Source organism: Ornithorhynchus anatinus, chromosome 3 (genome assembly GCF_004115215.2).
Source record: "Ornithorhynchus anatinus isolate Pmale09 chromosome 3, mOrnAna1.pri.v4, whole genome shotgun sequence".
Lineage (NCBI taxonomy): Eukaryota > Metazoa > Chordata > Mammalia > Monotremata > Ornithorhynchidae > Ornithorhynchus > Ornithorhynchus anatinus.
Window position 1 is genome coordinate 53,921,758 of NC_041730.1, and position 25,833 is coordinate 53,947,590.

Consider the following 25,833-nt stretch of genomic DNA (forward strand, 5'->3'; position numbering starts at 1 on the left):
TCTAATCCCGGCTCCACCATTTGTCTGCTGTACAACCTTGGGCAAATCACTTTGATTCTCAGTGTCTCATTGACCTCATCTGTAAAATGGGGATTAAGACTGTGAGCCCCATATGAGACAGGGACTGTGTCCAACCTGATTACCTTGTATCTACCCCAATACTCAGTATAGTGCCTAGTACATAGTAACCACGTAAGTACTTAAACTGTGAGCCCCATGCAGTACAGGGACTGTATCCAATCTGATTAATTTATATCTACCCAGTGCTTAGAACCGTGCCTGAAACATAGTAAATGCTTAACAAAGACCATAAAAATGATAACAGTATTGATGACGAAAATAATGATTTTGTAAAGGCATATGCAGATGTGCTTTTTCCCAAAGAAGGAAAATAACTCTTTGAATGGACTTAAAGATGAGCACTGTAGGAAAACAACCCAATCAATCATATTTATGGAGCATTTTCCACGCACCGAGCATTGAAATCGGTGCATGGGAGAGCAGAATACAACAGAGTTGTTAAAGATGATCCCTGCTCTCAGGAAGCTTACACATTAGTGTCCCTGAGAAGGGATACTGAGAAATGACCTAGTCCAGTTTCCTTTCAGCAGGTATGTGAATGCCTAAAGCAAAGGGGCAGATCTTTGTCTATCTTTTCTTTAAGGCTCTCTAGGATTGGAGATCCCCTACACATTCTCTCTGTAGCCCATTCCAGTGTTTAGCCAATTTGGCAGGCAAGGGTCTAACGGAACCCTCTCCTACAGACTCAGACATCACAATTAAGGGGCACAGACCCTGTGGCTTGGAATGGTGTTGGGGCAGAGCCGCTCAGAGAACAGAACAGCTGCTTGGGGAGATGGTGTACACAGTTTCTGACTCCCAACCACCCTGGGGTCCATAAGAAGTCTCGTTGTGGGTAATAATAATAATAATAATAATAATAATAATGTTGGTATTTGTTAAGCGCTTACTATGTGCAGAGCACTGTTCTAAGCGCTGGGGGAGACAAAGGGGAATCAGGTTGTCCCACGTGGGGCTCACAGTCTTAATCCCCATTTTACAGATAAGGGAACTGAGGCACAGAGAAGTTAAGTGACTCGCCCACAGTCACACAGCTGACAAGTGGCAGAGCTGGGATTCGAACTCATGAGCCCTGACTCCAAAGCCCGTGCTCTTTCCACTGCGCCACGCTGGGTAGGGAATGTGTCTGTTTATTGTTACATTGTACTCTCCCAAGTGCTTCATACAGTGTTTGCAAACAGTAAGTGCTTAATAAATATGTTGAATGAATGAATGAATGAATGAATGAATGAATGAATGAAGTGGATTTCAAGGCCCCCTCAGAGATCAAGGAGGAGTGAAATCAGAGAAGCAGTCAATGCTATTTTCGAGCACCTTCTTGAGGCTTAGCCCTGTACTGACCACCTGGGAGAAGAGAACAGTAAACAAGACCCATCCCCTGCCCTCAGGGAACTTACAATTTAATAGGGGAACCAGACGAAAATGATTTCCAAATAGTGAAAGCAAAAGGAAAGATAAGAATAAAGCAGAAAGTAGGACCAATATAGCAATCAATCTATTGAGCACTTACTGTGGGCACAGCATTGTACAAAGCACTTGGTACTCAGCACATGAGCGACTGAAATCCTTGAATTTAGAGGTGCATACACAATCATTAAAAATATATGCAAATAGGAGGACAGGAGTAAAATATTTAACTGCTAAGTGTAGGTGGGTGCTGGGTTAATGCAAATGGACTGTTCTGAATTAATTGGGAAAAGCTTCCTGGAAGAGGTGGGATTTTAGAAGGGCATCAAAGATAGAGAGAGATGTTGCCTGGAAGATTTTGGCAGAGTGGGGAGTTCCAGGCTGGAGGAAGAATATGAGCAAGGGGTCAGAGGTGCGAGTGTTGAAAACTAGGTAAATTTAGAAGTTGACTTTGGGAGGAGTGAGAAATTCTGGTTGGGGAATCCAAGGCAGATTTTTAAGATGAAGAAAGCTGGTGGAGAGCTCTGAAGTTAACGACAAGTACTCTTTGCTTCAAGAGGAGGGAGCTGTTCTGCTGCTCCTCCACTTCCTCCTCTTCCTTCTCGTGCTCCCACCCCCAACCTACATGGCAAGAGGAGAGAGCAGGGACACACTTATGGGAAAAGGTCTCCTCAAGCACAGCCCCAAGTAAACCTTAACTGACACTCGGTGCCATTTTGTAGCTAGGTCTGGGGCCAGTGGCCTCTTAGGTTTTTACTTTCAGCTCCAGGTTAAGGTGAGAAAGAAGTTTATGTGGTTGCTTGCTATGAAGCCTTCTGGCTCTCAGAGAAAAAACGGTGTGAAGGAAAGGTGAAGGGTGTACAATTATGCCCTCGATGCTGGAAGGAAAGACTGGGGATGAACAGTTAGTGTGGATGACACAAGTATTTTTCTAAAAATGAAACAGACCACAGTCAGTCAACTGCTGGGATGTGTTTTCTCTATAGAATCAAACAACGGAGAACCAGATCTCCAGAGTGTAATTGTGATGCCAACTGACCCTCAACTTCTCTGGCACTAAGTGGCTCCTGCTCGAAAACAATCAGCTATTGATTTCCAGAGACTCGGGTTTCTAACTGACTCTTGGTTAAGTGACTGCAGCTCTGAGAATGGTTCTGTCACAACTAATTCTCTGTGGCCTGAGGCTCTCGGGCTACTGGTGCTGAAGCTCACCAAACGTGTTCTCCAAAATGAAAATGGCAAGCTTGGTTATGCAGAAGTGGGTTGATTACAAGTTTTGGGGTCTGCAACTGCCTGCTATGGGATTTTGGCCAAGTAGCTTAACTTCCCTGAGCCTCAGTTTCCTCATCTTTACAATGGGGATTAGATATCTGTTCTCCCACCCCATGGAGGTAACCCATGACCTCCTTCTTGCCAAATCCAATGGCTCCTACTCCATTCTGATCCTCCTTGACCTCTCTGCTGCCTTTGACACTGTCGACCATCCCCTCCTCCTCCATACCTTATCTCACCTAGGCTTCACGGACTCCGTCCTCTCCTGGTTCTCCTCTTACCTCTCGGGCCGGTCATTCTCGGTCTCCTTCGCTGGTGCCTCCTCCCCCTCCCATCCTTTAACTGTTGGAGTTCCTCAAGGGTCAGTTCTTGGCCCTCTTCTGTTCTCCATTTACACTCACTCCCTCGGTGAACTCATTCGCTCTCACGGCTTTGACTACCATCTCTACGCAGATGACACGCAGATCTACATCTCCGCCCGTCCTCTCCCCCTCCCTTCAGGCTCGCATCTCCTCCTGCCTCCGGGACGTCTCCACCTGGATGTCGGCCCGCCACCTAAAACTCAACATGAGCAAGACTGAGCTCGTCATCTTCCCTCCCAAACACGGTCCTCTCCCAGACTTCTCTATCACCTTGGATGGCACGACTGTCCTTCCCGTCTCTCAGGCCCGCAATCTCGGTGTCATCCTTGACTCGTCTCTCTCATTCACCCCACACATCCTATCCGTTATCAAGACCTGCCGGTTTCACCTTTACAATATTGCCAAGATCCGCCCTTTCCTCTCCACCCAAACGGCTACCTTACTGCTATGGGCTCTCGTTATATCCCGGCTGGACTACTGTGTCAGCCTTCTCTCTGACCTCCCTTCCTCCTCTCTCGCCCCGCTCCAGTCTATTCTTCACTCCGCTGCCTGGCTCATCTTCCTGCAGAAACGATCTGGGCATGTCACTCCCCTTCTTAAACAACTCCAGTGGTTGCCTATCAACCTCCGCTCCAAACCAAAACTCCTCACTCTAGGCTTCGAGGCTCTCCATCACCTTGCCCCTTCCTACCTCTCCTCCCTTCTCTCTTTCTACCGCCCACCCCGCACGCTCCGCTCCTCCTCCGCCCACCTCCTCACCGTCCCTCAGTCTCGCCTATCCCGCCGTCGACCCCTGGGCCACGTCCTCCCGCGGTCCTGGAACGCCCTCCCTCCTCACCTCCGCCAAATTGATTCTCTTCCCCTCTTCAAAACCCTACTTAAAACTCACCTCCTCCAAGAGGCCTTCCCAGACTGAGCTCTTCTCCCTCTACTCCCTCTGCCACCCCCCCTTCACCTCTCCGCAGCTAAACCCTCTTTTCCCCCTTTCCCTCTGCTCCTCCCCCTCTCCCTTCCCATCCCCACAGCACTGTACTCGTCCGCTCAACTGTATATATTTCCATTACCCTATTTATTTTGTTAATGAAATGTACATCGCCTTGATTCTATTTAGTTGCCACTGTTTTTACGAGATGTTCTTCCCCTTGACTCTATTTATTGCCATTGTTCTTGTCTGTCCGTCTCCCCCGATTAGACTGTAAGCCCATCAAACGGCAGGGACTGTCTCTATCTGTTGCCAACTTGTTCATTCCAAGTGCTTAGTACAGTGCTCTGCACATAGTAAGCGCTCAATAAATACTATTGAATGAATGAATGAATGAATGAATTTGACTGTGAGCCCAATGTGGGACAGGGATTTGCCTGACCTGACTATCTTGTGTCTACCTCAGCGTTAAATACAATGCTTGGCACATATAATCATTTAACAAATACTATCATCATCATTATTAATTTGGCCATTCTGCTTGAGGTTCTGTTCTATGCAGAGAAGGGCGGTAGCCAAGCACTCTCCACATCTCCCAATCACACCAGGATTGTATTTTCATCACCGCTCTAGACTGTAAACCTCTAATGGGCAGAGAACATACATACCAACCCTGTTGTATTTTACTCTTCCAAGCACTTAGTACTGAGCTTTGCCCCCAGTAAGTGTTCAGTAAATACTATTGATAAATTGACTGATGCTACCCTTACTATTTGTGTACCAATGGGTTGATAAAGACTTTATTCAGAAGCGGAATGTCCTACTGGATACAGAACTGGCCTGGGAGTCAGAGGATCCTGGGTCTGAATTCCTCTCTGCCACTTATCTGTTGCCAACTTGTTCATCCCAAGCGCTTAGTACAGTGCTCTGCACATAGTAAGCGCTCAATAAATACTATTGAATGAATGAACTTATCTGCTGTGTGACCTTGGGCAAGTCACTTAACTTCTCTGTGCCTCAGGTACCTCATCTGCAAAATGGTGATTACTACTGTGAACCCCATGTGGGACCTGGACTGTGTCCAACCTGATTAGCTTGCAACTACCCCAGCAATTAGCACAGTGCCCGGCACATAGTAAGTGCTTAACAAATACCATACACTCAAATGCGCAGTGGGGTGTGGAAGGGGAGTCTGGATCCTTGCCAGCTAAACACCCTCTGAGTTGACAGGGCTCCATCTTGACTCATCTTAAAAGCATTATCCTGAGCCTGTATTTTAATCTTACTCTTGCAAACCAACCATGATCATTATGCCAACACAACACGTATATCTGCTCTTTCTGTTTCAGCTGTGAATTGGAGGAAAACATAATGCAAAGGGTATTCTCCAAGGTTTCCTTACTTAACTGCCCGATAACAGCATTTTAATAGCAACGCTATTCTTTATCCCAAAGGGCCCCACAGAGCTGAACCAACTCCATCGAAAATACAGCCACCTCTGAGATGGAACAGAGCAGCAAATTGGTTTGCAATGTGCCCATTCTTCTGTCCAGGTTATAATTACTATTAATGTCATAGTCTTTGTACTTCACTTTTCAAATAACCCTAAGCACCATATCACATCCTCAGCACTACACCAGGCTCCGAGGGTACCATGTTGCCCCTGGGATGAAGAAAACAAATGTGTAACTGACTGTCACTTCCAAATTAACAGCAACAGGCCAACTTACATTATGGTGGTTGAAATGTATGCTGAAACACACGGGTTTAACTCTAGTTCTGAGATCAGGATCAAAAGAGCTTTCCAGGGATAAGAAACAAAGAATTCTTTTAAAAATTTTATCCCAAAAGAGCACTTTCAAGCACCTCTACCTCTCTGAAGTAGGCAACAGCTGATTACCAGGGAGTTTACCTTTTTTCTGTTGGTGGATTTTCCAGACCTCTTGCCTTCCCTTCTCTCTGCCCATCTTTTAGCCAAATAACTGCTACCATAGGATCACATTATAAGAGGGGAAATTTGCTTCATTCAGTTTGCTACTTGTCAGCAGTTCTGTTTAAAAGATATCCATCTGGGGAGGAGGGTTGAAGTGACTGGTTACATGAGATTTGGGGATTATTTGTGGATTTGAAGTTTCTTTGCTCTGTTTGTGCACTCAATTCCCATTGCATAAATGATCAAAATTTGCCTATAAATCGTAAGATAAATTTAAATGAAGGAGAAAAGAGTTAGTTTATAAGTTATCAGCACTCTTTTCTCAGGCACTGAGCTGTCATATGAGGTCTGGGTTCGAATCAATGGGACTTACATTGTATAGGTGGATGAGCTCCATCACTGGTCTTTGGGGATCAGATCCAAAAAGAATGCAAGCAGTTGTGCGAAAAGAGACAGGGTTGAGTGAAGAGTAACTGAATAAAACCAAGAACTGGAGCTCAAGTTTCACTTCCTTGGTCCTCCCAGATAGATCCAAGAGTGTTGTGTGGTTATGAGGGATTGATCTGTGTACCTGTAATCTTGTAGAGATTGTGATCTCTACAATATCGCCAAGATCCGCCCTTTCCTCTCCACCCAAACGGCTACCTTACTGCTACGGGCTCTCGTTATATCCCGGCTAGACTACTGTGTCAGCCTTCTCTCTGACCTCTCTTCCTCCTCTCTCGCCCCGCTCCGGTCTATTCTTCACTCCGCTGCCCGGCTCATCTTCCTGCAGAAACGATCTGGGCATGTCACTCCCCTTCTTAAACAACTCCAGTGGTTGCCTATCGACCTCCTCTCCAAACAAAAACTCCTCACTCTAGGCTTCAAGGCTCTCCATCACCTTGCCCCTTCCTACGTCTCCTCCCTTCTCTCTTTCTACCGCCCACCCCGCACGCTCCGCTCCTCTGCCGCCCACCTCCTCACCGTCCCTCGGTCTCGCCTATCCCGCCGTCGACCCCTGGGCCACGTCCTCCCGCGGTCCTGGAACGCCCTCCCTCCTCACCTCCGCCCAACTGATTCTCTTTCCCTCTTCAAAACCCTACTTAAAAATCATCTCCTCCAAGAGGCGTTCCCAGACTGAGCTCCTCTTCCCCCTCTACTCCCTCTGCCATCCCCCCTTTACCTCTCCGCAGCTAAAGCCTCATTTTCCCCTTTTCCCTCCGCTCCTCCACCTCTCCCTTCCCATCCCCACAGCACTGTACTCGTCCGCTCAACTGTATATATTTTCGTTACCCTATTTATTTTGTTAATGAATTGTACATCACCTTGATTCTATTTAGTTGCCATTGTTTTTACGAGATGTTCTTCCCCTTGACGCTGTTTATTGCCATTGTTCTTGTCTGTCCGTCTCCCCCGATTAGACTGTAAGCCCGTCAAACGGCAGGGACTGTCTCTATCTGTTGCCGACTTGTTCATCCCAAGCGCTTAGTACAGTGCTCTGCACATAGTAAGCGCTCAATAAATACTATTGAATGAATGAATGAATACCACAGAAAAGGCCACAATTAACCTGAGGAGGGTAGGAAAGTGCCTACCTCCCGAACTCTCATTGAGAGCTTGAGCTTTGTAGGGGAGGAAGGAGTTTCTGAAGTACAGCCAGCTAAAAGCAAGTGTCTCCATGAGTCTGGAAAGCCTTAGCGTGGAGGCCCGAGTTTAACACAGAATTAAGATGAATCCAACTTCTTTGTGACACAGGCATGTCTTTGTGACATCCACTGAGAATAAACCAAGAGAGCTAGCGTTCACTCCCAACCCCGTTGCTGGCATTCAGTATTGACACATCTCCTCAGGCCACATGACACCTGCCAGTGAGATGGCCCCCCAAGAGAGCTGGGAACCTGGCACATACCTGAGTTGCCATGGGGACCTGGCAGCCGGAGCCTGCTGCCTCAAACTGAGCCCTTCCTTGGCAAAAAAAAGAAAAAAAAAGTGCATTCACGATGCTCCTGCACCATGGAGGTAAAGCTGGAGACTGCAACTGTGTGAAAACATCACTGCTCCCTAACCCTCCTCTCAAAAGACCTCTCCATATGGGAATTTCAATGTTAAAACAAACTTTGTAACATCTTTACAGTGAACAGGCAAAGGCACATTCTCAAGAGTCTACTCAACTTTCCTCTTCTCTGCATGTTTGTATTTGAGGAGAGATGTACGTCCTGAACCCTGAACTCCATCCAATGCGAAGGCAAAGCAGGCATTTGGGGCTTTTCATCCTCTAATATCCTGAACTCTGATTCATTCTCAGCTCAGGTGGGTTCTAAAACCACATTCGGCAGAGAAATGGGGAACTGGGGTTGGCTCCTTCCTTGGGCAGTCACCCCAGATGGGCAACAACCTTCCTGGCTCCTGACACAGGGCCCTGCCTCATGTGATATCCCCCTGCTTGGGCCCATAGGGACAACGGCTGTCGCTTGAAGCAGGGTGAGATACAGCTGCTGAGGAGAGGAAACACCTCCTCCAGCGAACCTCCAGGAATTCTTTTTATGCTTGTGTTGCAGTTCAACTCTCTCTCCCAACCTGTCCCCTCGTGGACACTGTTCCCTGGAAAGACACTTCTTCCCCACTATCACACCTTCCTGAGTTCTTCCTTTCCTTTCAAGCTTCTTGAGAGCAGGAATGTGTCTGTACTTTCCCCAGTATTTAGTACAGTTCCTGCTCACAGTAAGACTGATGGATTGATTCCTTCTAGTGTACTGCAGCTGGGAGCCGTAGCAGATCAGGGTTCTAAAACCATTTGTATAACCTTTCCCAACTTCCAATTCAAATAACGAAAATGTTACATTAAACAATAATTTTGTTGAATTTCTACAGGAATAACAGACCCCAGGTGTCCAATTTACTGCACCAACTAAGAATCTCTTTGCTCTATCCCATCCCTAAAGCAGATTTATTCCCAAAGGGAAAGACGGCAGAACAGAGGCAGGAGTCAGGGGTAGGAATGAGAGGAGGGGGGTGGTCAATCAGTTTGGAACTATGAACGGGGAAGTTGTCCTCCTTGAGATGATCATTTTGGCTTTTCTCGGTCTGTACTATAATTTTACAACACAACCGATCAAGTATTTTTGTCCCAGAATGCATTCTCCTGTGCTCTCGCTTTCCTCTTGATGCACAGTTTGTAAAAGTTTCCCAAACAATGAGTCATCAGTTCAGACCTCTAAGAAGCTCAAGGTGGAATGAAACAAAATGACAACAGAATATCTAAGGAGGTTCAGGCTCCAACTGCCCTGTCTGTTATAATTCCTCTACTTCATTGTGCTTTGGGTGGCATAAGGAACGGATGAACCTAAGTATGGTGGGGCAATAACCCTGGTTCCTACATCTCTCAGGGTCCCAGGCCCAGACTGGGAAATCCTGGTGTGTTAGTGTAAGCTATGTGGAGTCCAGGGATTCATGGAGGTTCCTTTACTTCCACCATGCAGCTCTTCCAGGCATCAGGTCAACAGTTCAACAGCACGTAGGAGAGGCGGAGGCAAAGTAAAGGAACTGTTGCTCTTCTAACTCCTCCCTCCTCACACATTTTTAAGCCTCTTATTAGAATTTTTCATCTGGCCTTGATGCTCCTTAAGATCCCTGCATAGGATGACTGTCACTCTTAATCCTGCCCTGGCATATATATGTATCATTGAATGATTCTTCACTGATGCATGCATCTTCCTGTGTGTACTGAATCTTCCCCCACTGTATCATAAACACCATAGAAGCAGGGACGTCTCCTTTCTTTTCTTTAACTCCCTTAACACTTAATACACGGCTCTATGCTTATTCATGTGTCAATCCCATCCTTGGTTGCACCTCTCGCTGAAGGGTGATTTCCATGTACCCTTGGGAGTGCTGTTGGGATTTCCCACTTGAACTTCTGTTAGATCCCACAACCTAACCCCAGGCCAGGAGAAAGTAACACGGGAAAATTCACTCAAGGTAAATGCCTGTTTTCCTAAAAAACAATTCTTTGTATCTCTTGGAAGCTGATCTTAAGGTCTTATGAAGGTTATAATACCAGTGCTTGAATTCGGGTGTCTTCAATATAGATTTATCCATCTCTGCCACCTTTGGATATTTGGTATTCACCCCACCCTCAGGTCCACAGCACTTATGTACAAATTACTTATATAAATGTCCATATCCTCCTCTAGACTGTATTTTTGTTGTGAATAGGGAATGGGTCTACCAAATCAGTTATAGTGTACTCTCCCAAGTCCTTACTGCAGTACCAAGTTCAGTACAATCACTCATCCTATCCTGCTTGAATTACTGCAACAAGCCTCACTGCTGACCTCCCAACCTTCTGTCTCTTCTCTCTTTAGCCCATACTTCACTCTGCTGCCCAGATCATTTTTCTACAAAAACACTCAGGACATGTTTCTCCCTCTTCAAGAAACTCCAGTGGTTGCCCATCCACCTCCAATCAAAAACTCCTCACCATTGGCTTTAAGGCACTCAATCACCTTACCCACTCCTACTTCATCTCGCTGCTTTTCTACTACACCCAGTCCACACACTTCACTCCTCTAATGCTGTTCTAACTGTGCCTCGATTTTGTCTATCTTTTCACCCACCCCTCGCCCACGTCCTGGTCTGGAACGCCCTCCCTCCTCAAATCTGACAAACAATTACTCTCCCAGACGATTATTCTCCCCCACTTCAAAACCTTACTGAAAGCACATCTCCTTCAGGAGGGCTTCCCTAACTAAGCCCCTCTTTCCTCTTCTCCCACTCCTCCTCTCCCAGCCCCACAGTACTTATGCACATATCTGTAATTTATTTATGTTTATTTATGTTAAGGTCTGTTTCTCCCCCTCTCCCCGCAAACTGTAAGCTTGTTGGAAGCAGAGAATGTGTCTGTTTATTGTTGCACTGATCTCTCCCAAACATTTAGTACAGTGCTCTGCACACAGTAAGTGCTCAATAATTATGATAGGTTGCATGAATAAATGAATGAATATTCTGCACACAGTAAGTGTTCAATAAATATCATTGATTGCCTGACCTCTAAGAGTTATTCTAGGGGCTGTGGGTTGGGGTGGGGGAAGGAGGTGGGCAATAAAGACAGGAAGAAAGAGTTAAAAGGAGGGAGAGAGGGAGGGAGAAAGAGATAAAGAAAAAGGGGGAGAGACAGAGGGAGAAAGGGGAGAGGGGATGAGGATGGGGAGAGAGAAGAAGCCTCCTATTCACCAAAAAACCCACTTAAGTTAGATCAAACACGGTCTCTAGAGTCTGTTAAGCCCCCAAGCATGAAAAAGGGCAATGAAGCCCTAACCCCCTTCAAGATATTCTCATGATTGCCTCTGTGTCTCACTTTCCCAGCTATTCCTGACAGGCCCTGGAGAAGGAAGACATGTGATAGTGGCAGATGGATGTTGAACTCCATATCTGATCCCTGGGAGCTCCCAGCTGGCCTCCTACTCTGTGGTGAAATGGTTAAAAGAAGTATCTCCGGGATTAATTGCTACTTTGTTATGGCCAGGCCACAGGGAAAAAAAATCAAATTAAAGACATACAGCAAGCTATTTTGAGCTCTCTCTCCTCTTTGCTCTTCTCTCATTTATTCAAGTCAAGTAGGAGGCAAGGATCGGGTCATGGATTTCCCATCGAGAACTCTTGGGAATCTTTAATGACCGGCAGTTAGGCAGGGGCCAATGTTATTCTCTGTAAACTGGAAAATGTTTAGTCTTCTGTTTTTGGTGTCACTATTTTAGTGGCCCAGAGAGTTATAAAGGAGAATGCCCAAGGCCTCTACATATGGCCAACTCCCTGGGGATCTTCTGCCTATTTAATACTGGACCAATAAACAAGTAGCCGCCCTCAAGAGTTCATAGCTTTCTCTGAACAACTGACCCCAGTTGATCCTGAATCCTGGGAGTAGCTTCTGAAGCCCACCCCGCAACCAATCTTTGTCTGAGCAATGAAACCGGGCCCTTAATAAGGTGCTTAGTCTTCATCTGAGCCAAAATTGGCACTTCAGACTTAGCCCAAAGCAGCTAAGTGTAAATCTCCCACTTATCCTTAGGTGTCTAAGCCACAGGCAATGAGAATCAGCTGAGCAATGGTTTTCAAAAATCATTTGGCATGTCTAATTTGCACTGGCCCCACCCACAGAGTCACCCTCTTTGACTTCTAACCATCCCTTCCTCCTTCTCCTTCCACAGCATCCAACATCATTGAGCTAGGAGAATACGGGCATCAGCCTGTGGGAAACAAACTCTTGAGTATCCTCCACATTGAGGATTCCCATGAAAGCCAAATCAAATGATAATGAATTAAAGAAGTGGTATGTCTCCATGGAAAGAGCACGGGCCTGAGAATTAGAGGATCTGGGTTTTACATTTGGCTCCGCTTCATGCCAGCTTTGTGACCTTAGACTGGTCACTTAACTTCTCTGTGCCTTGATTATCTCATCAGTAAAATGGGGATTCAACACTTGTTCTCCCTCCTACTTAGATTGGGAGCTCTGTGTGGGACAAGGAGTGTGTCTGATCTGATTATCTTCTATCTTCCCTGATCCTTAGAACAGAGCTTGGCACATACTAAATGCTTAACAAATACCACAATTATTACCACAATGGTAATTGTAATGGTTTCCGTTTGATTTACTCCAGGATCTCTTAAGCCCTGGCAGGGAGCCAGAATTTACCATTTTCCTAGCTTCCATGAAGCTAGCTCTGAGTCTCAGCAGGTATAGATCTGGGTTTAAAATACCAAATCAAAGGTTCTACTTCCAGATTTCTCACTTCTGGTCATGTAGTGAGCAGTGACAAAATTCCTGAGCCCGTTACAGTCTGCAATGGAGGTGTGATTTGAATAAGAGATGTTTGGTTGGTTGATAAATTTGCCTGGGTACCTATCAAATCTACAGATCTTTAGTAGAGGGGGGTTGAACCATAACTTAATATGGTGCTGCCTCCCCAGGCAGGCAAATGATGTAATCAGATGCCAACCTGGTGCCCACCCCTGTGAGTGACCCCATGCCCTGTTTGTGACTCTACTGGTTCAAGGGTCACCTCTGCCTTGGGCCGCTGCTGGCTCCAGGGTTTGTTTTTTAATTTAATTTTTTTTTACTACAAGGGAAAAGAAAAAAAGGGACTTCTCTTTTCATCTCCTTCACCCACTCTGGGGCTGGGCCCAGTGGGTCTGGGGGCTAGTGAGGAACCACAGATGCTTTCCTGCTTTCTCTGCTCCTGGCTCCAGACATAGACAAGAAGCTTGGCCGAGAGGGTAGAGCATGGGCCTGGGAGTCAGATGGTCATTGGCCCTAATCTTGGCTCTACCACATGTCTGCTGTGTGACCTCAGGCAAGTCACGTCACCTCTCCGTGCCTCAGCTACCTCATCTGTAAAATGGGGACTGAGACAGTGAGCCCCATGTGGGCCAGCAACCGTGTCCAACCCAGTGCTTCGTACAGTGCCTGGAACATAGTAAGCACTTAACTAATACTATTACCATCATCATCAGGCTGACAAGTGGGGAGATGGACCTCCATCAGCACAAACTCTCCCAAGGAGCTGGGAATGCCCAGGCTGTAGTGGCTCAGACTGGAGTCCCCACAGGGCCCCCCCACTCCAAGTTCACCCACACACGCTTCAGTATTGGAGGAAACCTCACATCCCACCATCCACCCCCGGCTTGCCAGTCCCTTCCTCCTTAGGAGCTTCGAGGAAAGTCCCACCTCCCTCTTTCCTGATGCTTCTTCTCGTTTGGAAGGTTGGGTGACCTAGTAAAAGAAGAATAGTATTTGTGAAGCACTTACTATGTGTCAGGCACTGTACTAAGCGCTGAGATGGACACAAGCAAATTGGGTTGGACACAGTCCCTGGCCCACGTGGGGTTCAGTCTTGCTTCCCATTTTACAGATGAGGTAACTCAGGCCCAGAGAAGTTAAGTGACTTGCCCAAGGTCACACAGCAGACAAGTGGAGGAACGGGGATTAGAACCCACGACCTTCTGATTTCCAGGCCCTTGCTTTACCCACTGCGCCATGCTGCTTCTTAGTAATTTCAGCTATGATCTTGGGAAAGTCACTTAACTTCTCTGTGCCTCAGTTACCTCATCTATAGAGTGGAATTAAGACTGTGAGCCTTACAGTACAGGGACTGTGTCCAACCTGATTAATGTGCATCTACTCCAGTGCCTGGAATACAAGTGCCTGGAATACAGTAAGCGTTTAACAATTACCACAAAAAAAGACAGTTGATCAGTAGTAACGCCTACTTGTCATATCATCTTGAAGGATCTCACCTGAATAATGTTTTGTAATCAATCTTATTTATTGAGCACTTATTGTATGCAGAACACTGTACTAGGCACTTGGGAGAGTACAATATAAGAGAGTTAGTAAATCCCTACCCACACGTAGTAGTTTACGGTCTAGAGGGGGATTCAGACATCAATATAAATTACAGATATGAACATAAGCACTGTGAGGCAGAGGGAGGGGTGAATAAGGTGTGAAAATCCAAGGTCAAAGGGGGATGCAGAAGGGAATAGGAAGAAGAGGAAATGAGTGAAATGTGCCAACTCATCATGGAAACCTTATCACTGCAGGAAAGACACTCTAAGGACTCTGAGATCTGGTTGGGAAACCCCTTAGATTTCCTTAGGAGAAATACATAGCTCACATGGGGTCCTTCAGATCTCGCAAAGCAAAGAATATTTCAGTGGCTCTAAGAAGGATAAAATTTCCTTGGAATGATGTCTTTGAATGTGGGGGAGGAGAGGGAGGTCTGTCTTGAAGTCTCCTTGATTGGACCCTAGAGTGAACCAACACATATCAGAATTCTTCAACTTTTACAAGTATCCCCTCTGCCTTTTTTCCAGAAAGAAATCTCATTTCTTTGAGCTCCTTCTTCTCTGCTTCCTAAATTTCTAAACAGAAATAATTGAAAAGGGACTGGGAATAACTCTGAGAACAATTAGTGACCAATTTTTCAGAAATGACAGGAAAGCTTTTAAGAAGAGCCTTAACCACCACCTACAGCCTCTCAGGAAAGTGCCATCACATAACCTCAGAATCGCTCTGAATTACGTTCAGGTTAATTTTTGTTACTATCTTTAGGAGTAGTAGTAGTAATATTGTTATATTTGTTAAAAACTTACTATGTGCTTAGCATTGTACTAAGCACTGGGGTAGATACATGACAGGTATGACAGTACCTGTTCCAAGTGGGGCTTATAGTCTAAGAGGGAGGCAGAACTGATACTTTATCCCTAATTTACAGATGAGGTAACTGAGGCACAGAGAAGTTAAGTGACTTGCTCTAGGTCATGAAGCAAAAAATTGGCAAAGCTGGGATTAGAACTCAGGTCCTCTGACTCGCAGCGCTATGCTCTTTTCATTAGGCCATGCTGCTTGCTGGGGCTCTATTGACTGAATGTGTGAAGAGATTTGATATCCATTCTACACAGTGTGCCTGTTAAAACTCTTCATGGCTGATCAATTATGACATAAAAAGGCTAAAGTTGCCACCACATGCACAGATGTCACATCTACCCATAAGAGTCCAGCAAGGTGTCAAATGTGCCAGATTTATGAAACAGTAGGGGTTAGAACAATCCCAACAGTTCCTACATGATTCAAGGAGCCTCGGAAAAAGCACAGGCTGCCCCTTCCTCCTCAGTCTTTGGAGCGCTGTCATTTCAATACCGTGAAAGCGATATGATGCATTTAATAAGATCATGGTTATTTCAGCTGCTCACAAATCTTTGCTAAACATTAACCATTCACAAGATATATGACAGACTCATCCAAAAGCTATTTCCATGTATCAGTTGCTTTCTCCCTTGATGTTAGAAAGAAGAGACTTGTTTTATTGACAGAGGATGATGCAACTTTATAGGGGCACTTAGAGAAAGCTTCTAGTCCTCCTTTTGTAGCTACGAAGTTAGTAGATCAAATTACTGGTGCCAGCAGGGACTTAGAGAGATAGGCATTTTCAAGCCCCCCAAATACCTGGCAAAAACACCTTTCAGAAATATGGGCTTGGTCATTTCTCCCAGTTACTTTTGTTTTTTACCCACATCCTGGGGCACTCAGGTCCATTGTTTAAGTCTTACCATAACTATCTGATCATAACGCACGCTATTTCATCCGCATAGCTCACTTAAGCACCGTGGACCGACAAGCAGCATGGTTTACTGGAAAGTGCAAAGCCTAGGAATCAGAGGACCTGGGTTCTAATCCCTGCTCAACCACTTGCCTGTTGTATGATCTTGGGTAAATCACTAAACTTCTCTGTGCCTGACTTTATCTGGAAAATGGGGATTAAATATGTTTTCTTTCCATGTTAGACTGTGGGGCCCATGTGACAGAGAGACTGTGTCCATCCTGACTAGCTTGTATTTTCCCCTGTACAGAGTACAGTGCTTGGCACAAAGTAAGCACTTAACAAATGCCATTAATAGTAGTAATAGTAGCATTTCTACTACTACTAATTTTGAACATGGTATGGTTGAAGGAAGACGGCACTGAATAGAATATGTTGTGAATACTTGAGCTTGCTTATTTTACTACACACACACACACCCTCCCGCTCCACCCCCCCCCCCCCCCCCCGCATCCCCGCAAGCATAGATTATATATTACCCAAATAAGCCAAATTCATCTTAAGCAAATTCCATCCGGCTAGAGGTAAAACACGCAGGAGATTGCCACCTCAAGATTCAGCCTTTAACTGTTTACATTTCATGTGAACTGCATGTTTTATTTGTTTTTGTTAAAAATGGTCACTTGCTTCTCCCACTCTACTTCCTCAATCCCCCAATCATTTTCCAAACCGAGGTTCCCCGACCTCTCTCGCATGGCACTTACATGTCTAATAGGGTTTGGAATTGGATAGGGCTTGTCAAATAGTCCCTCTGGGCTCTAAATCTCCTCATCCCTTTTAAAGAATGTCCTTAAGTCAGGAGCCAGACCTGAAATACCAAGGTCAGATAGTGGCAGTAGTAATAGTATTTATTGAGCACCAACTGGGTACAAAACACTGTGCTGAGTGCTTGGAAAACCTCCTTAGCTTTCCCAACAGCTTCTCTCTGCCTTTCTATCTCCTTTCACCCTTCATGCCTTTAAATGTTCCTGATAGAGAAAAACGGTATCTGAAAAAATGGGCTCAACCCAAGCCTCCCCCAATTAGTTTATTTTGGAGAAGTAGCACTACTGCAGGGTAGATAAAAGCTGGAGACTGCGAATTCAGAGGGTAAAGCCACCCACACATTGTAATAACAACTGGCACTTAAAATCTGGCACTACCTTTGGAAACATTTATGGTCTTAAAAACATAATTATAAAGATAGGGAGGGTTGGGGGGGGCGCTTAGGCGAGAGAAGAGATATGAATGGAAGGTCTGTTTCATTTCTCACTGTCATTAATATCAGAGCATTAAATTAAATCCCAGATGAATATAAGAACTGCATTGAGACAAACATCAAATTCCAGGGGACGGGACTAGTGTTTTGCAAACAGGGATATATGCATGTAAAGGATTGTGGTGTGGACACAAGTGTTTACAATGTGGCCAAGAAGTCAAGAATGTAAGCTGTTCCTTTTAAGGGGCAGGAGGGAGGCAGGTAAAAACACTTTTTTTTCCAGACCTGAAAGATGGGATTCTCTGTGAAGACTTGGAATGTTCGATCCCTGCCTGTCTTTCATCAGCAGATCTAGGCAGAAAAGAGAAAAAATCAAGTAGGTAGGACGGGAAAGGAGGCCATGCCAGTGAACTGAGCCATTGCGGATATTGCTTTAGTCTTTCAAGAAATGATAAACCCTGCATCGCGGAGCACTGCTTACCCTGGGTTTTGAGGGGATTTTTGTGTCCTTGGAGGTATTCCCAGTCCAGTCCATCGTGGATGAGCTTTTCCACTACTAATTCTGGCCTGGCCTATGGAGCCCTGGGGTGGGTGGTGCTACAGTGGAATCCTCTTTATCACTCTGCCACAAACCTCTTAAAGCACCTTCTCCCTTTCTAGGTCTCCCTATGGTATGTTTCAGGGGAATCTGCACGCATTTCCATTCCAAAATGAAATTTTCCTAGGAGGAAAAAGTCCCATTCTGAGCTTCAGTTTCCAGGGGATGGCAAACTGGCTAGTTAACAGATTGTGTTAGGATAGCGTGTTAAGAGACTTAGACCACTTGTGCACACTCAAAGCGACATGGAGATGGGTGGGTTAGATGGTTAATCTGATCTCAGTGAACAATGTGGCCCCTAAATTCAAGACTAAGGGAGTCATGTTCAGCTCATGAAGTCATGAAGGATGACTGTTAAGCCTGCAACAGGCAACTTCTCACCTCATTCTGGGTGTCAGAGGTAGATCCAGCCGAAGATGGCCCGGGCAAGTTGGAGTGAAGTTGTGGGCCATAATCTGGCAAATTTAACTAATGAATACAGCTAGTCTAGGCTGCGAACCTCAATTTTTTTTTCTTGCTCCCCTTCTCCATAACAGTTTTTGCCTCCTCACCTCAATTATCTTAATAATTGTCTCAAATCTCCCCTTGAGTTCTCTTGCATACTCAGCCTTAAATACATGATGGCAAATCCTGCCAGAAAGGCTGAATTGTTATAGCTATATCACGTACTTAGGGCTCAGAAAGAGATCATTCATGCAGAGGGCTTTCATGGCATAAAATAATTTATCCTTTGCAGCAGTTATCAGGCCTATTAGCTTTATCCATTTAAATAATGTCAACCATTATATGTTTCAAAGTGCTTTTCTAGGTGTCTAGGTTCTGATCACGGGCAGGTCATTTGACCTTTCTAAACCTCAGTTTACCCATTTGTATAATTTGTGAGAATCATAAGGATCTTCTCTTAAAGGTATGATGGAATTAATTCATGTTAGAAAGCAGCCCTAAGAAGGGCTGCTTTTAAAAGAGTCATTGACTCTAATTTAGTCAGATTTCTGGAAATTCCTGCTTACGTATGGATTTTCCCCAGCACGATGTCTGACAAGCAGTAATAGAATGACAACTGTATTCCCTGTTAAGGTTATTTTAGAACTATTTCTCATAAAAAAGCAGTAAATGATAGGTTATGGGAGCTCAGAACTGTAGGTGGATAGAACATAAAACCACATCCCTGTGGATTTCCTTACCTGCATCTAATGTGGTGCAGTGTTTTCCTCTCTAAGGGGTACTGAATCAGAACACTCAGATCACATGTGGGCATATTTGTCAAGGTGCTATGGATACAGGCATACAGAAAGCAACATGGCCTAGTGGACACAGCATGAGCCTGGGAGTCAGAAGGAAATGGACTCTAATCCTGGTTCTGTCACTTGCCTGTTCTGTGACCTTGGGCAAGTCACTTCACTTCTCTGGACCTCAGTCACCTAATCTGTAAAATGGGGATTAAGATTGTGAGCCCCATGTGGGACAGGGCTATGTCCAACCTGATTATCTTGATAACTTGATTAGAACAGTGTTTGATAAAAAGTAAGCACTTAACAAATACCATCATTCTTCTTATTATTATTATTAGAGAGACTGTGAGGCATCAATATAGCTCTGTATGTACTAGAAAGAACAGTCTTTTGAAAAATTAGAAGAAAATGGAGACAGTAGCTACATATGATGCTGACTGCAGATATATATATGAATCCACTTCTGGTGATTCAGTGCTCAGGTCTGCAGTACAATTTCAAGTTTAAGCAGGGCTAATCTCTGATTATAATAGCTGCATTGTGCTCCCTGGCATTCCCTTCCTATGGAAAAGGACATCTCACAGTTATAGGTCCAGGTCTGTGGAAGGAGGAACTGAGCCCTCAGGATCTGTGGGAACATGCTCCTAGGGAGAGCTAGAGAGCCATTTGACTGCAACCATCCAAATGCCTATACACCTGGCTTGGTCTTCTTCAAGCCCTATCAAACAGGCTGTTAGGTAGAGAGGCACGGCTGAATGGCCTCTCACTGCCGTTTACGTGTGGTGCTAATTAATGGGAGCCCAGTTACAGTATGTGCTAAAGATTCTAGTTTTGCTACTTATTTAATGAGCTTCGTGGGATTTGAACATGAGGCCTGAAGTAGCAGGGGAAACCTCATAATTAGTTTCAATTACAAGAAGTTCTTACGCATTACGACTATTTGATGAACTGCAGAGGGAGAGAGAACTACTGAACAGATACAAATCAGTAGCATTGTTTCATTTATTATTATACTTATTTTCTTCTTAATTAGTACTGATTGGCTTATGAACCTAATTAATGCAAAGGAATTTGGAATGGTATACAATGGTATGGCTTAGGAGATGCCAGCATGTACAACTGCTAAATTATTGTTAATTGTTATTTACTTGAGGCCTGGAAGACTAAGTGATGTGATGCCTAATTAACATTAAAGATATGGTACCCATTTCCAAATTCCTCGAAAGCAATAGGGATAAAATCATCAGGTTGGAAAAAAAAAATCCAACCAACAAATGCCAAAAGTTTCACTGCCATGCACTGACCACACATAATTTGAGCCGACTTTTCCAGACACCCCAATTATCTCTTACTGTGTTCTGGCTACATCTTGGTCAAAGGAAGTTGCTGGGGATGGTTCAGGGTCATAGTGTTGGAAAGGAGGACTTTCCCTACTGCCAGTTGGCAGGGGAATCAAGCTTGGGCCTAGAGGGTGGCAAGAAGACAGCGGGACACTGGTGCTGACAAGTGCCTCTTTCACTTTGAGGCTGGCTCCAATGAGGGGAAGCTAAGAGATACCTGGTCTTATGTTTTCTGAGCTGAAAAGGGAACTGAGTCTCCTTAATAAAAGGGTGTCCTAGAAGAAGTTGCCTCACCTTGTCACGTTAATCAAGTTGTTCTTCTAGTTGGACTCTGAGAATGCTGCTTTTTCTCCCACAGTCTAGTGCTATTATCCACATGTGGAACAACCTCAGATTCTCTTCTTGTCGACCTTACAGCTTAGTGCAGTACTTGGCACATAGTAGGGAATGAATTAATACCATAATGAATTTCTTTCTCATCCTCAGAAGAAAACGTGACCTTTCAGGACACAATTTGGAACCCATCTCCAGATCAAATAATATAAAGGGAACCCAAAGTGAAAGTCTTGCTTGGTTGGGGCATTTTCTGTGTGACTCACCTGATCAAATTAATCACTGTCAGCAGCCAACATAGGCAGTTTTCCCTTTGCACCTTAAGCAAGCTTCATTTCCATCTACCTCTAGCTTAGAAATCTCTGCAGGCCTACAGCTTCTGTTAAATCTTGGTGCTGCCTATCATATATGCTGTGAAGCCTTTCTGGGCACTAGAAACTGATATGGGTGATGATTACAGGGAAATGGCTAAATGGTAAGCATTTACTTTCACCCTATTCACTGAAAGAGAATTGTTCTGACCCCACCTTAAAGATGGGGTGTTACTAGGGCACCTACCTGGAGTGATTCTCCATAGTTTGTCTGTCACATTGGGAGAGTCAAAGCCAGAACTAATTCTTGCCGTGAAACTCTGCTGCCTCATGAAGACTCAGTGAAATGCATTCCACACCCCGCTCTGTGTTGACGGAGGTCTGGGCAAGTACTAATGGGTCTTTAGTTTTCATGAGTCAATGAAATTATTTTCAGAAGACTTTTCATCTTCCTAGGAAAACATTTTTCTTGGCCTCTAGTCCATATTTAAAGATGACATTTTCTGTAGGCTCATAAGTATTTTATATTTTTAGAGAGTGAAAGAGAGACAGTACCTACTTGATTTTTAAACATAAAACTGACTGTCTCTGCTTTTCTGGGCAGCCTCATTCAAATTACATTCTGGGCCCACTCAGTTTGATCTTTTCCTGTCAGTGAATGGTATTTCACTCACAAAGATCAATTGAGATAATTCAGACTGGCAATGAGCGTTTTTCTTAGAAAAGATGAGAATTTGGGCATGAGAAGTTTTGATTTACTCTGTTTCTTCAGAAAAAATAAACCCATTCCCACATGAAGGAAGGGAATTTAGCATTCCATATGTCTATTAGAAGGAAACCGTTGGATCCTTTGAATTAATTCAATTTACACAATCCAAAACATACAGCCTCGAGGCTTTTTCTTTTCCAAGAAAATTTCACTATATCACATTATTCCCCCTTACAGGTGGACCATCATGTTTTATTTTTGCAGCTTAAATTCAATACAGGTTACTATGTTTTCTTTCTGGGAGCTTTTTATTATAGTGAAGGTTATTCCTTTTTACCCTTAGGAAAAGAGTTGGTTTTGAACAGCCTCTCAAAACCAGCACTCTTCCTATGGGTAAAAAGAGGCCAGCCTCAACATGAGCAAGAGTAGGGATACAAATGTATGGAACTTTACCTTCAAGCCTCTCCCTGCTGTCCCCAGTGCCATGAAGCAGTATGGCTTAGTGTAAAGAGCACAAGTCTGGGAGTCAGAGGACCTGAGTTCTAATCCTAACTCTGCCAGTTGCCTGATGTGAGACCTTAGGCAGGACTAATTTCTCTCTGCCTCACTTTCCTCATCAGTAAAATGGGGATTCAATGCCTGTTCTCCTTTCTACTTGGATAATAAGCCCCATATGGGGCAAAGACTGTGTCCAACCTCATTATTTTGTATCTATACCAAAACCTGGAATAGTATTTTGACACAGTAGAGCTTAGCAAATGCAGCAGCGTGGCTCAGTGGAAAGAGCACGGGCTTTGGAGTCAGAGGTCATGGGTTCAAATCCCGGCTCGGCCACTTGGCAGCTGTGTGACTTTGGGCAAGTCACTTAACTTCTCGGTGCCTCAGTTACCTCATCTGTAAAATGGGAATTAAGACTGTGAGCCCCACGTGGGACAACCTGATTCCCCTCTGTCTACCCCAGCGCTTAGAACAGTGCTCGGCACATAGTAAGCGCTTAACAAATACCAACATTATTAACAAATACAACAACAATAATAGTAATAATAATAATAACAATAATAAATGTCTCAATATTACAGAGAAAACAGTATTTACCCATCAGTTGGGGAAATAAGTACAAAGTCTGCTTCGAGTCACATGTCCGGGTTGATAATAATAATGTTGGTATTTGTTAAGCGCTTACTACATGCCGAGCACTGTTATAAGCACTGGGGTAGACACAGAGGAATCGGGTCGTCCCACGTGGGGCTCACAGTCTTAATCCCCATTTTACGCCTGGGCCCGGGAATCAGAAGGATCTGGGTTCTAATCTTAGCTCTTCCACTTGTCTGCTGTGCATGCTTCAGGTATCTTACCTGTAAAATGGGGATTAATACTGTGAGCCCCATGTGGGACAGGGAATGTGTCCTACTTAATTATCCTGTATACCCTAGCTCTCAGTACAATGTCGGGCACATAGTAAGCCCTTTACAAATACCATTAAAAAAAAAGTCACACAGTATCTGATTCCCAGATGCCTTGAAGCTCTGTCCTGCTTTCCACTGACTAGACTATACACTTTCCATTTCTGGTAGCTCTCCGCACAAGGTAGCCATTCATTCACTTCTGCAGGGAGACATCTCCAGTGATGTTGGAGCCTGGGTCTAAACATCAATTTTGGAGGTCTCTATCCATATTTACTGAGTGCTTACTGTATACAAATCACTGTTCTAAGCACTTGGGAGAGTACAATACAACAACAAATGGACACATTCCCTGCCCATGAGCTCACAGTCTAGCGGACAGTCTCTAATATTGGTAACTGCTTTCCAAAGCTTGAAAAATGTACGTTGGGAAGACAATGGAAGAGTTGCTAATTTTTTAGTTCAAAGAAGAAAATACACTTTGGGAGTGAAAAGGTATATTATCCTAATCCTTTGCTCTTCAAGTGAGAAGTCTGGTTTAATCGTGGCTTAGTAGAAAGAGCATGGGTTTGGGAGACAGAGGATGTGGGTCTTAATCCTGGCTCTGCCACTTGTTTGCTGTGTGACCTTGGGCAAGCCACTTCACTTCTCTGTGCCTCAGTTACCTCATCTGTAAAATGGGAATTAAAATTGTGAGCACCATGAGGGTCAACCTGATTACCTTGTAATTACCCCAGCACTTAGAACAGTGCTTGGCATTTAGTAAGTACTTAAAAAATACCATGCTAATAATAATAATAATAGTAAGGGTAATCACCAAATCTACATTGCAACACTGAATGAGAGAGATGAGTTGAGGATAATCAATCAGTCGTATTCATTGAATGCTTCCTGTATGCAGAGCACTGTACTAAGCACTTGGGAGGATAAAATATAACAGTTGGTAGACATATTCCCTGCTCAAAGTGAGCTTACAGTCTAGAAGGATAATGCTGAGTTTATGGCTTGAGAGATAAGGAAGTAGTGGTGCTGCTTTCAGTGATGGGAAAGACAAGAGGGGGACAGTGTTTGGGTGGAAAGATGAGGAGTTCTATTTTGGACATGTGAAGCTTGAGGTGTCTGTGGGATATCCAGGTGGAGATGTCCTGAAGAGAGGAGGAAATGCTGGAGTGCAGAGGAGAGAGGTCAGGAGAGGAGAAGTAAATACAACAGTCATCTCTATAGAGGTAATAGTTGAAGCTATGGGAGTAAATGAGTTCTCTAGTGGAGTGGGTGTGGATGGAAAATAGAAAGAGACCCAAAACTGAACCTTCAAGGACTCCCACTGTTAAGAGGATAAGAGGCAGAGACAAACCCTATAAACCGGACTGTGAATGAGTGGTCAGAGAGAGAGGAAGAGAATCAGGAGAAGACAATGGCAGTACAGCCAAGGATGGTTAATGTTTCAAGGAGAAGGGGCTGTAAGTGCTTGTGCCATTGATTAATTGATTGATCTACTGATCTACTGAATAGAACTCCAAAACCTGGGCCAAAGAGTGGATTTGTTTGTTGATTTCCAGTTTGTTTTTCTGGAGTTAAAATCTAAAACTGACAGAGTTGGGTCTGGAATAAAATATTAGTGAAGCAGCAGGACCTAATGAAGAGAGCCTGGAGTGGGACTCAGAAGGACCTAGGTTCTAATCCAGGCTCTGCTACTGCTGCATGACCATGGGCAAGTCACTTTATTTTTCTGTGCCTCTGGTACTGGCAAAGTGGGGATTCAGACTGTGAGCATCCAAATAGATTTGTTTTAATCTACCCCAGCACTTAGAAGAGTGCCTGACACATAGTAAGCACTTGAGAAATGCCATTTAAAAAAACTGAGTAGGAATATCTTCTTGGAAGTGATAATGATATTGAATGATAAATACTTCTATCTTCAGGCATGAACTTTTTTTAAACAGAAAGCCCTATTTCATCTGCCATTATAGTTCATCATTGTATAATTTACTGGTCTTTCATGTGGGGAAATAATACTATTCCTGAAAATCTAGTTGGTTAAATGTAGAAGAAGGAAAGTGAACAATTCCAAACCTTACCCTGAAAGCTGATTAAAAGTAATCCTGCAGATGCTAAATATGGATTTTAAAGTAATTACTGACAAACTGAATGGACCAGCAAGCCAGACATTTTAAAATACAGTGGTTGTAAAGCAGATTGAAGTTAAAGTCATTTAAAAACAATTCATCATTCTAGGAATGGGCGCTTCAGATGGTATTTAAATTCATAAAAAAATGTAAAACTGAAGTGCTATATCTACAACTTATTCAGGTTTTTTTCTAACAATTCATACTAAGAGTCCATCTCCAGGCCAAGGGAAGTACTTCCCAGAAACAGGATGGGACATTTTCAGAGCCAGGCTACCTGAAACCACCTAGCTTTGTCTCCCCATCAAAGGCTAAATGGAGTTAAATTGATTATGGTAACCACTGAGAAGAGTTTTCTAGGCAGGGAGGGGATTCCTTCCTGATGATTTTCTTACTGGCCATCTCCCAGTTTCTTCAGTTCCCCATTAAGGTCAACGCTGTTGTGACACACCAATCTGGCACTGTAT

The 25,833-nt window shown here is 44.3% G+C and overlaps 1 protein-coding gene across 2 annotated transcripts in view; it reads right to left on the reverse strand.

The window, feature by feature from the left end:
* Positions 1-25,833, reverse strand: part of SETBP1 (SET binding protein 1) — a 359,213-nt gene that overhangs the window by 52,808 nt on the left and 280,572 nt on the right. The window contains exon 4 of one of the 2 annotated variants that reach the window (XM_029060105.1): positions 17,600-17,665. The exons of the other annotated variant lie outside the window; for it this stretch is intronic. Within the exon in view, the coding sequence (XP_028915938.1) occupies positions 17,600-17,665 (66 nt within the window). The remainder of the gene's footprint in view (positions 1-17,599; positions 17,666-25,833) is intronic. 2 annotated transcript variants of the gene reach the window in all.